General features: G+C 44.2%; 1 protein-coding gene across 1 annotated transcript; it reads right to left on the bottom strand.

The window, feature by feature from the left end:
* Nucleotides 1–3,622: 3,622 nt before the first annotated feature.
* Nucleotides 3,623–8,316, bottom strand: TRNT1 (tRNA nucleotidyl transferase 1). Its single transcript, XM_059823215.1, has 7 exons — nucleotides 8,169–8,316; nucleotides 7,241–7,434; nucleotides 6,500–6,638; nucleotides 6,123–6,249; nucleotides 5,695–5,888; nucleotides 5,262–5,512; nucleotides 3,623–3,948 (listed from the first exon to the last, which is right to left on the bottom strand). Exons 1-7 carry the CDS (start codon nucleotides 8,314–8,316, stop codon nucleotides 3,700–3,702), a joined length of 1,302 nt encoding a protein of 433 aa, XP_059679198.1. The 3' UTR covers nucleotides 3,623–3,699.
* Between the last annotated feature and the right edge of the window lie 4,679 nt (nucleotides 8,317–12,995).

Below are 12,995 nucleotides of genomic sequence, written 5' to 3'. Positions count from 1 at the left end.
TATATTTTTATATATAATGTTTAGGAGCCATACAGTGCGTGTGCGTGTGTACAATGGGGGTGTGTTTTTCCTGATGTGTAACTAATTAAAACATGTGGTGAACATCACGTACCTACTCAAGTAATCCATTGGAGAAGAGTACTTTACTTAACCATATATGTATCAAACTGCTTCATCTCTCATCTCCCAATTTGATATTTAAATAGTTCATACTCTATAAAAAACACATCATTTTTTCCAGAACTCAAGCTGGTTCTGCTTGCTTAAAATATGCTACTGTTTTGATTTAATGCAGTTTCCTTTTTACTAGGCTTTAATTTCTTTGAAATACAGTAAAACAGATGCTGGATAGACCAACTGGAAACCTCAAGCGTAACACAATTTTTAAACGAGCTGTTTGATTATTAAATGTGCTAACTACGCTGAATTCAAAGCAGGACTGTTTAATTACAATGCTTTCAGAATAATCCGTGCTGGTTTTCAGAAGCACTGAAGATTGTAAAGGTTTCAGGCTTGGGTCCTTAAAAATCCCCCCTCAAGTGGAGTTTGACCCTGACAACAACAAAGGGTAGTTGCTAATATTTTACCACCTCCACAGAAGTTGCCTTAAAAGATGCAGTTTTTTCAAGTGTTCTTTACAAGACTCGGCTATAGCACTAAATTTTATTACTTGTGTCCCTCCCACAATTTCAGTAGTTCAATAAATTGCATAAGGCGGCTTCAATTTGATTATATAATTTTGTATTCTTATGAGATTTGCTTTATTAACAGAGAAAACAAGCACTTTTTTGTCTTCCCTTGCTCTCTTCCCGAAGTTCCTAAGTACCTTCAGAATAATTCATTTAAAGTAACAGACTTCCTAGGAAAAAAAAGCAGCTGGGAATTAACTGCATGAAAGCATCAAATGCTGTTTTTCTGTGGCCCTGCTCTGGCATTACTGCCATCCAGCGTCACAAACTGAGAGCGGAGGAAAATGAAATCCAAACCATTTTATTTGTTACCATGGTTTTGTAGGAAAACTTAAACCTGCAATAAAATTTGTATACACAATAAACGCTCTCAGTTAGAGCGATTTTTTTTTGTTGTTTTTTAAAAGCACACCAGAAAAGCTGGGGGTGGTAATACATGTTCCTTAAGAGCTGCCAGGAGCAGCACTGCTTCAAAGCCCCATCTTCCACAGCGTTACTTGATGGCTCAGACAGACTACGAACGTGTCACAGAACCCACTACGAGTTACCAGGTACTACGTGCAAACAACTCGCTCCCTGTCTAAGTTTCCTTCGCCCACCAGTTTTAACTAATAGTCAAACCCCTTTACTTCTCATATTTTCCAAAATGTCATTGATACATTTAATTTTGAAGGGCCAAATTATTTAAAATCATAGAATCATTTAGGTTGGAAAAGACCTTTAAGAGCATCAAGTCCAACCGTTAACCTAACCCTGCCAAGTCCACCACTAAACCATGTCCCTAAGCGCCTCATCCACATGTCTTTTAAATACCTCCAGGGATGGGGACTCCACCACCTCCCTGGGCAGCCTCTTCCAGTGTCTGACAGCCCTTTCAACAAAGAAGTTTTTCCTAACATCCAGCCTGAACCTCCCCTGGCACAACTTGAGGCCATTTCCTCTCGTCCTATCACTCGTCACTTGGGAGAAGAGACCAACACCCACCTCCCCACAACCCCCTTTCAGGCAGTTGTAGAGAGCGATGAGGTCTCCCCTCAGCCTCCTCTTCTCCAGGCTGAACACCCCCAGCTCCCTCAGCCGCTCCTCATCAGACTTGTGCTCCAGACCCCTCACCAGCTCCGTCGCCCTTCTCTGGACACGCTCCAGCACCTCAATGTCCTTCTTGGAGTGAGGGGCCCAACACTGAACACAGCATTCGAGGTGTGGCTTCACCAACGCTGAGTACAGGGGCATGATCACCTCCCTACTCCTGCTGCCCACACCATTTCTGATACAGGCCAGGATGGCGTTGGCCTTCTTGGCCACATGGGCACACTGCTGGCTCATCTTCAGCCGACTGTCGACCAACACCCCCAGGTCCTTTTCTACTGGACAGCTTTCCAGCCACTTGTCCCCAAGCCTGGAGCGTTGCATGGGGTGGTTGTGACCCAAGTGCAGGACCTGGCACTTGGCCTTGTTGAACCTCATACAGTTGGCCTCAGCCCATGGATCCAGCCTGTCCAGATCCCTCTGTAGAGCCTTCCCACCCCTGAGCAGATCAACACTCCCTCCCAACTTGGTGTCGTCTGCAAACTTGCTGAGGGAGCACTCAATCCCCTCATCCAGATCATCAATAAAGATATTAAACAAGACCGGCCCCAAACTGAGCCCTGGGGAACACCACTTGTGACCATCGCCAACTGGATTGAACTCCATTCACCACAACCCTTTGGGCCCAGCCCTCCAGCCAGATTTTCTTACCCAGCAAAGAGCGCACCCATCCAAGCCATGATCAGCCAGTTTCTCCAGGAGAATGCTGTGGGAAATGGTGTCAAAGGCTTTACTAAAGTCTAGGTAGACTATATCCACAGCCTTTTGAACTGAATTGAGTGCATTTTTAATGTGGATCTGTAAGGGTAATTAACACAGAAGCAATACAAGGAACATCCTGGTATGACAGTAGTAGGGATGGATGTTAAGACTTCTTCCCAAAATAATCCTACTGAGTTAAAAAGAATGCCTGCAAACCAGAGAGGAGGTGAATGCCTCCGGGTCTCACTGCTGCAAGTTACGGGAAAAGATGTGGGGAGAAATATTGATGGCAAACTGGCACCATCTTGAGAGCGTTGCTACTCCGAAGGTGACAGAGCTGCAGTGCTCAGCTCAGGTTCGCTCTGGTTAGAAACACTCACACCATCACCTGAACTCTACTTGTACCTCCCTGGGAAAGAAAAAGAAAAGCAAGCAGGAGCCAACTAGCAGGCACAGGGTGGAAGGCAGGGAACAGCTCTCCCTGCCCTTCTATAAATAACATCAATAGTACGTTTCATAAATGAAGTCAAAAACATACTGTAGAAGCCTTTGCCACTTTTCTATGGATTTAGTTACTCAGTGATAAACAAGTTACTGAAAAACTACTGAAGAGACAAGAAGTTCATGATACTGACTCAGCTAAGTCATCCTTTCAATCTAAAACCAATTCTGGAATTGTGGAAAATAAAAATCTTTTCTGGAAAACAGACTTATTTTACATGGCAAGACTGTCTGGGAACTGCTGGAGTATTTCAATCTGGTATCTAGCTTTAACTACAACAAGAGTTAGAGCTCTTTATTTCTAGACACTTTGTGCCTCTCCTAGGCACAGAAAACACCCACGATTTTATGTAGAGGACAGAAACACCTTTTTTGGGGTTTTTTTGTTTGTTTTGTTTTTTATGTAGCAAAGTCAGAATGAGAAAAATCTTGGTGTCATCTCTAATGCCCCAGAGTCAAGATAAGTAGTAAATATTTATCATTAAAATACAACAAAAAGAGGTAGAGAAAGTGGAATTTGGCAAATAACATTTTACATTACTACAAAATTAAACCTCTCCTTGCAGAAATTACAAATTAGTAACAGGACAACCGTGCTGTCTGAAGATCTTGACTATGACAAACACTCTGGGGGCCGCAAGTACAGTGACAAAGTATTTACTGGTATCTCAGTTACACTTAGAATACAGCATGAACTGTTCTCTACTACTATTCAATTTTACAACTTCTTCAGGCAACTTAACAGTTCTTCTTTATCCATGTGGTATCCACTCTTCTTCCATTCATCCCTTAACTGCTGTAATGCTATTCCAATTTCTTTTCCAGAAGACACACCCATTTTTCTTAAATCATGGCCACTAACAGGAAAAGAAGGAACAGTCCATTGCTGCATTTCTCTTAAAAGATTTTCTTCTCCTTGGTATTTTAGAAGCTCACAGATCTTGGAATTTGTATTAGCTTCCCTAGACTAAAAGAAAAGAAAAAAAAAAAAAAAGAGAGGATTCACTATGAAACAGCAGAAAACAGCTCAAGCTGTGCTCAACACTGTGTTATTCCCATGACATCTTATTAGGCAACATCTGGACAATGAGTTGGAACTATGAAAGTGAGGATCTCTTCTGCCTCACATGTTTTAGAACTCAGTCCTAACTTGGAAGCTCTGAGAGATCCTTGGGGACTTCTTAAATTCCAGGTAACAGCTGTAACCATTATCTTCAACCTCCAACTGGAGAGGAACAATTGCCATTCCTGTGGGAGACAGGCCTCACTGCAGAGACTGCTGTCCCTCGCCTTCAGTCTCAGGTACTGCAATAAAAGTGCAGAATTTCACCCGAAAATTACTTGAACTTTGCTGTGGAAGAATGTCACAGGTTGCCTACTTAACAGTGCTCCTCACAAAGAATGCATACTGATGCTCCAGGAATTGCACTGGCTTTCAATACGCAATTCAAGGAGCTGAATTTCACATAAAAAACTGTAGTCTCTTGAGGCCCAGATCCTGTCTCATGTTTTAATGCAGAAGGGGCGATCAGCTGGGACAGGACAGCAAACTGTCAGTCCCTAGGTATGTTCTACTTCAGGTGATTGAATACGACATTATTCAGTCTGACTGAAAGGTAGGCTTTTAAATCCAGTTAAAAAATTGCTACAGAACACAAAGTGCTCAGAACTGCTCAAAATACGGTGGGTTTTTTTGTGTTTGTTTAATTTCTAAAAAATTAATTTAAAGCCTCAGTATTTTGCATGGGAAAGAAAAAAGCTTTTGAACCCAAGCAGAAATGTCTGCTATTTATCCTCTTGCAAAACTAAACTCTGCTAAAGGAAGAGAATCTTTTTATACCAAAGTTTCTGCTTTATGTTGCAGAGACATGCCAGGACATTTGCAATAGCTCCTGTTAATTTTTGGTCTCCTCTCCAGAGGAAAAACAAAGGGGAAAAACAAACCAACCAACCCACCCCACCTTACTTAACTGGAACTGGTATCAATAATGCAGAAAGACATTCTTCCAGTTGCTGTGACAATATTACACTGGGAGCAATGCAAATTTGGCTAATACTTTTTGTCAGTACATTCCATCTTTCTGATGAAAATATCATGGTCTTTAAAACCCAGGCAAAAATTTGCCCAACCCCAATAAACAAGCCTACCGATGAAACGGCTCTTATTTGACTCTTTAAGGCCCTTTCTTTCCACTAGGCATTGTCATCTCTGCTAGTCTGCAAGAGTAGAAATTCAGTTTGCTGTGAAGAACAAAATAAAGCAATATGAAATACACCTACATCCATTATGAAGTCCTGATATGGTTTAAGTGGTTCTGGACCCATAGCTTTGGTTAACTCTTGCCGGTGCTTCACTAAAAAAAGGCCAAGGTTTTTTTCTTCTTTTGAGATTTTCAGCCTCAGATCAAGGTTTGTGACATCATCCTTCACCTTGAACAATGATGTCAGAACAGTCATCGGTTTTGGACAGAGATTTTGAACATTTTTAGTGACTCTGTCAAATTCCTCTAAACTTCCATCAAGTGGTAGTCCTAAAGGGATACACACAAAAAAGTGCAAGAAAGAGTGTTAGTAAGAAACGTAAATGCTAACATTAAAAAAAAAAAAAAAATCTAATTTATTTCTGGGTAAAACATTTTATCTCACTTTGCCCTGCTGCAGTTCTGTTTGTATGTGACATAGGATTAGGAAATCAATCTTCATTTCACTTTACCTATGTATTGGGCAACATCCAGCTCATACATAAGTCGAACCAAATGATTCACATGGTTTCCAAGGAGAATTTTTTTCAGTTCCACCCAAATCCTTTCTCCTGATATTCCAGCCAAACCTTTAGCGTTTTCTTTAATTGCTTGCAGTGTACTGGGCTCATGATCACCAGGTTTCTCTGCGATTCTTCCATAAAACCTGCCCAAATAAAAACCCTGTATGTTAGATTGAGAACAATTATTCCATTTATTACTGCTATTCAGAGAATCAATGTCACGACAGTGTTAAATATTCTAATTTAAAATACTAGAGGAAACGTAACAATATGACAATTACAACTATTTTTACACCACTGATCTCTTTTTGCATGTTTCTGAAACGTTCTATAATGCTTAGTTCACTTCTGTATCTAGGAAAGGCAAACCCTTGTACCTGAAATATCTTAGGATTCGTAAATAATCTTCTTGTATTCTCTCACTTGCCTTTCCTACAAATCTAATTTTATTGTTTTTCAAGTCTTCATATCCATTAAAAAAATCATACAGCATCCCATCCAAACCTAGAAAAAGAGGAAAAAAATAGAAGAATATGAGTTTACAAACATGGTTGGCACAATTATACACTCTCATTTGAAAATATTGAACATAAGTTGTGTGATTTGACCTAGTTTGTCAGATCATCTCACATATTTGTACAGACCTTTCAGCTGATAGTGGTACAAAACCAAAATTGAAACAGACTGAGGAAATTTACTGGCTTAATTTGAAAAGCAGTGTTTCATCTAAATATTTTCTTTTGAAAGAATTTACCTAAAAACATGGAATTGATAGTCAGATCCCTCCTTTCAGCATCCTTTTCCCAGTCAGTGGTGAATTCAACCTCTGCGTGTCGTCCATCGGTGACAACATCTATTCTAAGAGTAGTAATTTCAAAATTCTGTTCATGGAGCTGAAAATCCCACAGACATTGTTACTCCAACACAATCATGAATATAAATGTAAAAGCTGTATATTTTTTCAGCCTCATGTTCATATACAGTTAGTGCTCAAGCTGGATACACACAAACCAACATGTACCATGTTTTCATACAAAGCAGACAATCAAGAAATACGAACACCTGAAAATAATCCTTGCATTATTCATGTTCTAGATAGCCTGCAGAAATCTTCCTGCAGAAGGCGGAATAAGAGGCAGAGGAATGAGCAAGGTAGAGGAAGGAAGACTTGGGAAATCAGGAGCAGGAAACACTAGGATCAACTTCCCCACATTACCTGAACATGTGGGTGGCCTACCTCATCCTTTCTAGTGAGACACTGCAGCACGAATGGCTTATGCAGAGGTAACATGCATTAAAATATGGTAATTAATTGAATTCTACAAACAAAAAGTAATTAAAAAACAAAAATCACTCCATACTTTAAAGCAGGGTCTCCTTTAAATTCTTACTGTGATACTTTAACAAAGAGGAGCATGCTACGAGTTTTCTGTTGGATATGCTGCACTTGCACAAATAAGAGTTAGAGAAGATCCAAGTCAAAACATAAACCAACCCTGGCAGTAATGGTTCCGTGTTTTTCTCCTTTGTTATTGATCAGACGAACACCAGCAGATGTGAATATTTCCTTCATCTCTGCTGGTGTAGCTGTAGTGGCAAAATCTATATCTTGTGGCGTCATTCCACTTAGTAAATCCCTCACAGCACCTCCTGCTATTCTCAGCTCATAGTTCTTCTTCTCAAACAATTCTGGGAAGTAAAGGAAAACCATAAAGCAGTCTCTCAAATAAAAACCATAGCACACTGTCAGCTGTAACCTACTGTTTCACAAATCAAGATCATAGGTGTGGGAATACATACTCAAATATGCAGTAAGCAGCAAATACGTACGCACCTCACCGCTTCATGCAAAATGCACAAACTAGGTACACGGCTGAGCACCCACATGTACTTTCCAGTCATTTGTGATATATTTTTCCGGGGCATTTCTGATAACCTAAATATTAAGAGGTTGCTAATTGATACTGGGGGCCTCTGGGCTGTGGAACATTTTTAGCAGTTAGTAGCCGACAAGGGAAAAGCGCTTAGTTTACTTATGGCAGAGCACAGCGAACCGTGACTCCAAATTTCTTCGGCAGCAATACCCCACGACAGTTGATGCAAACCGAGCTCCGCCACGTCCTTTGGGTGATTTTAAGGTAACAATGGCTAGAGCTGAAGAGCAGCACACACCTCCCAGATCACGACAGCCACCCCGGCTGCCCTTTAGCACCCGCGACCGGGCCACAAACGCCCCTGCCCCTTTCCCTGGTCAGGGGATCGGGGCTGCGCCCGCAGCAGTGGAGGTGCAAACCCCGCCTTCGCCGCCCTGGGCCGGCGTCTTGGCCCTCCCCACGCCACAGCGAGCGGGGACACTCCGGGGGCCGCTGCTCGGCCCCGCGGTCGCCCAGGCCCAGACCGCCCCCGTGCCGGGCCGCACTCACCTGCCACGCTGCGGAGCCCCGGCGTGAAGAGCGCCTGGAACTGGGGGGACTGCAGCTTCATGGCGCCCGGCGCTCGGTGCCGCAGCCGGAGCGGCGGGAGCAGCCGCAGCCCGGCCCTGCAGGGCAGAAGCAACACCTCAGCCCACATCTGGGGAGAAACAGCGACACGACGCGTTAGCCGGGCCGGGCCGCATGGACCACGGCCTCCTCCCTCTCCCCGCGGCGCGCCCCGACCGCCGCGCGGAGCGACCCCCTTCCCCCGCAGGCACAGGGTCCCCAGGCCGCCCCGCCGCACGCACCCACCCGCGGGGCTCCCGGCGCGCTGAGGCGGCGGCGCTGGGCCCGAGGAGCCGGCTCCTGCCGCCCGGCCTCGCCCCGGCGCCGCGCGATGAGCTCAGCGGCGCGACGCGGCCCGGCCCGCCCCTTCCTGCGGCGGGAGGCGCGGCCCGGGCCCCGCTGAGGGGAGGGCCCGGGCCCCGCTGAGGGGAGGGCCCGGGCCCCGCTGAGGGGAGGGCCCGGGCCCCGCTGAGGGGAGGGCCCGGGCCCCGCTGAGGGGAGGGCCCGGGCCCCGCTGAGGGGAGGGCCCGGGCCCCGCTGAGGGGAGGGCCCGGGCCCCGCTGAGGGGAGGGCCCGGGCCCCGCTGAGGGGAGGGCCCGGGCCCCGCTGAGGGGAGGGGGTCAGTTTGCCGGGCAGGCCTCCGCCGTGCTGGCGCTGGGAGGGCGGGTGGTGTGTCCCGGGACAGACCGGGCTTTGCACGGTTGGGTGCTGAGGAGCCGCAGGTGAAGGAGGTCTGCCCGTCAATGTCTTCCGCTATAGGAAAGCAGATGAGCGTTTGTCCTGCCAAGAAATAGAGCACGAAAGAAGGGAGTTAGAAAAGAAACAGTACAAACCATAAAAGATTTACTGTGGCTTGATTTCAGTTTAGACAAAAGGAGGATTACAAAGGGAAAAAAAAGAAGTATTCTGATAATGACACAATTGTGACAAAATAAATGGACTAATTACCCCAACGCAACGCTTGTGAGATCGCTTCAGGAGTCACTGAAACAGCCCAACGCTGGTGTTGAGCTTGGCGGCGGCTGAACTGTGCCCACCGGCTCATAGCTGCTGAACTACGAGAAGCAACTCAGTGTAGCTTAAACATTAGGTTTATGTTTGTCAGCCTGGATTGGTTCAAGTTTTCTTTACTGCGTGGAGATGTATGGACAAGACAAGATAACATGGGAGTCCTGGGGATTTGGTACAGTTGGGGGGGGTCAGTCCTTTCCTCCTCACAAGTGTCATTTCACTGTTGTGAAATTACTGAAATTTCACTGCGTTTGGCCAACTGCACATCCCCAAGGCTCAGGAGGGCTGCGGCTCTCGTCACTCCCCCCTGTACTGCTCCTGTGAGGAGGCATCTCAGAAGGGTTGGAAGGAGTGGAGCCTGACGGCGGAGCTCACCCAAATACGAGTTCATTGGGAGTGTTGTTCCCTTTGAAGCCTGAATAAATCTCTGTCTCAGCAAAAAGAGTGCTACAGGTTTCTTGGTAACTGGCAAGGAATGTTACACAGATCTATCCAGCCTTTTCAGCACCTAACAAATGAGCACCTCCCTGCAGTCAGGAGAACACTTATGAGCACAAAAGGATTTTTTGGAATGACCTATCCCAAAAAAACTATCTCAGATCTACAATGATGTAGTCAGGCCTGTGTAAGAATGTAACCTTCTCTTACCCTTTTTTTGTGACTACTGTTTCTTATTACGTTCCTGCTTCGCCTTTAGAAATTACCTCTTTTATACAGAAACATTTCGGTGTAGGTGTCAGAGCTCTCTGCCCAGTAATGAGCTGTTTATTCAGAGACATACGGGCTGGCAAGACCTTAGGAGATCACCTCATTTATCTCTGTGCCTGATGGCATTCCTGGTTGATATTTGTCTAGAGATGTCCAGTGATAGACTTTCTTTCAGTCCTCAGGTGCCCGCTCCACTGCCTCCCTATCCAACACTGAAAGCTTTCCCTGATATCTAACCCGAATTTTACTTGTCATTACCTTCTAGTCCCAGCACCATGGACTTGGAGAACATGTGAAAGCCTTAACGTTACATTTCTGCACAAGTTTTCTCTTAACGTGTTTCCTCACTGGTACTTTTTAGGCTCTGGTAGTATCCTTTGCTGCGTGCTGGCTTCTCTTCGTCTGCTCCATAGATTTCTGAAGTGCAGCATCTGAGCTGGACGCAGTGCATGTCAGTGGAGGCTTTATCAGCGCTGTGCAGAGCAGAAGAATTACTTCATGTGTCTGGCAGAGGACACTCACTTCTAGTTGACCCGGGGTGCCTTTTTCACAAGTGCCCGACATTGTTTATTCCCTCCAGTTTATGACCCTCCAAAACCCCAGATCCGCTTCTGCAGAACAGATACCTAATCAGCTGATAATTGATTATTTATAACTAGAAATTTGCAGTTGATAATGCCTCAAGGTAGTTGAGAGCTTGCCCATATTGAACTGCACCCAATTTCCACCAATTTGTCAAGAACTTTCTTAATGCTAGTCTTAGCCTGCAAAGCACTCAGCTCTCCCAGCTTGTGTCACTGCACATTTGATAGGGTTCTCTGTACTTTCAATGCAGGTTGTTAACGAATGTAAGTCATTAGCTGCCTTCTTGTCCTTCCTATAACTCCATTACATATAGCCCCTCTTTCTGCAGGGTCTTTTCTAGGCCCTTGGGTTGATTTCTGCTGCTTGTCCTGCTTGCGAGCCTGTGTTGCCCAGCCCCATGGATCACAGCTCAAAGCTCTCACACGAGGTTAGGAAGCTGGTCTTGCTCTGGTACAGGTAACTTCTCAAAATACCACTGAAGTCCACATGGCTCGATGGCAGGAACATTGGACAAGATGGTATAAAACCATTGGACAAAACCTGCGCAGTTTTCCAGTAATGTTTGGATTTGATTTTCTAGGGGAAGAACAACTTGGGATATCAGCAGTGGTCTGGAGGTAGCTGGCTATAGATTATTTCTTTGCAGTTAATGATTAAACATTCCTGCTTTTGCAAAGTTATTAGAGAATTATCAGACTACGGTATATAATTAACACTCAAAAAAGTAAAAGCATTTCTGGGCTAAACTGTGTGCTTGTATGGAGCCTTCCATCCTGTGGTTAAATCTGAAGTTCCCTTTTTCAGTGCATGCTTGTCTAACTTATCATCTGCCATCATTTCTGAAGTACCTATCACATTTGTACTTGAAAGACAGCAGTTATAAAAGAAACCCACAGGGAGATGACCCAGAGGACGTTTGAACAAACGGAGCAGACTCTTCACAGAAATTTTGAGACTCTGCAGGTAACCTCCTGGGATATCTGTTGTGGTTTGTTTTTGTCTTCTTGTGCTTTGCTTGAAGACTGCAAGGGTCTCGCTTTTCAAAGTCAGCTTTGCCTTACACTGGGAAATGCATCTGGAATCTGCTTCTGACCAGTTGCCTGTGAGATAGTGGGACACGTCAGCTATGAGTAAGAAAACCATTACATTTTAGAGGCTGTTTTCTATGGTTTGGCTTTCTACTGTCCTTTAAGAAGGAGTATACCCTTTATGAAGGGAATAGATCCTTTATCTTCTGCTTATTACTTTTTACCATATAAAACCAAATATAAAGTAATCAAGGCTTTTATTTGTCCTGAGAAGTTACCGTATCCATTTTTGTGAGGAGCGTAATCCTCTTGCAGATTTCTGGTTGACATCTTTACTTGAGTACACTTATTTTGCTTCTCTTTTCAGTAATTTCTCACATGAAACACACAGGGTATCACAGACTGCAAGGTGTTCTTACAGGTTGTGGTCTTACACAGCTATGGAAATACCTTTTCCAAAAGCTGTATTTTCAAGCTTAGTCTGATAGCAAGAAAAAGAAAAATAGCATTTTTGAAAATAAGGCAGGAAAAGATAAGCTGGTAAGAAAAACAGGGATAATAATTGAAAACTAATCTGCATTACAGTAACATTTTATATCCAGTTACAAATCAGTAAATTGCTGCTCAGAAAATGTTAGATCTGTGTCTAATACGTGAATGCTTTTAGACAGCAAAAGTACCTTTGAAAAGTTGATCTTTAGGATCTCTTCAAAAGTATAGGGTAAAGAATGTGCCCAGGAAGAATCAGAATCCTTATTTTTTGAGGGCAAAGTAAAAAAATCTATAGGTAGCCAAACCCACTTTAAGTAAACCTAAGAGAGAGACAGCTTTTTCAGTTGTGCTAAATGCCAGAGCAGTCCTGAAACCAACGTACTGACATTACTCAAGTTAGTAGATGTGAATCCTAAGCAGTTGTAAAATGTGAGGCTTTTTAAAGATTTTTTTTTTTTTAATATGTACTGAAGTGATTGCCTTTTTTTAAAAAAAAGTGAGTACTCTTAGCAGTGGAACTAATGAAGCTTCTTTCCCAAAGCCTGGTAGTTGTACCTGATAAAGCTTTGACTGCAGCTGGGGAAGCACAGCCTGTCCCTCCATCTCCCTTCTATGCGAGTGGAATGCCCTTTGGTGGGTTCTCGTGTCTTTCTCACCGAGGTACCTTCTTCACATTGGAAGAGCTTAATCTACTTGAAACAGCTTCTTAGCTGCTCTTTTGGGTTGTGGGTGGTCGGTGGGAGAGCTGCAGTGAGCGCGGTGGGTAATGGTAATAGACGGGAATGCAGATGTGCACGCATGCAGAAAAAGTACATGCACACACATCTGCGCAGTTCAGAGTTGCGTTCTTGGCAGAGGTGTGCTGGGGTTATTGCTAGCATGAAAATGAAAAACTGGTTTTTATTTTCAGGGACTTGAAGTTGATAAATTTTTACTTTTAGATAGA

Source organism: Gavia stellata, chromosome 12 (assembly GCF_030936135.1).
Source record: "Gavia stellata isolate bGavSte3 chromosome 12, bGavSte3.hap2, whole genome shotgun sequence".
Taxonomy (NCBI): domain Eukaryota; kingdom Metazoa; phylum Chordata; class Aves; order Gaviiformes; family Gaviidae; genus Gavia; species Gavia stellata.
This window is presented reverse-complemented; position numbering and strand designations above follow the sequence as displayed.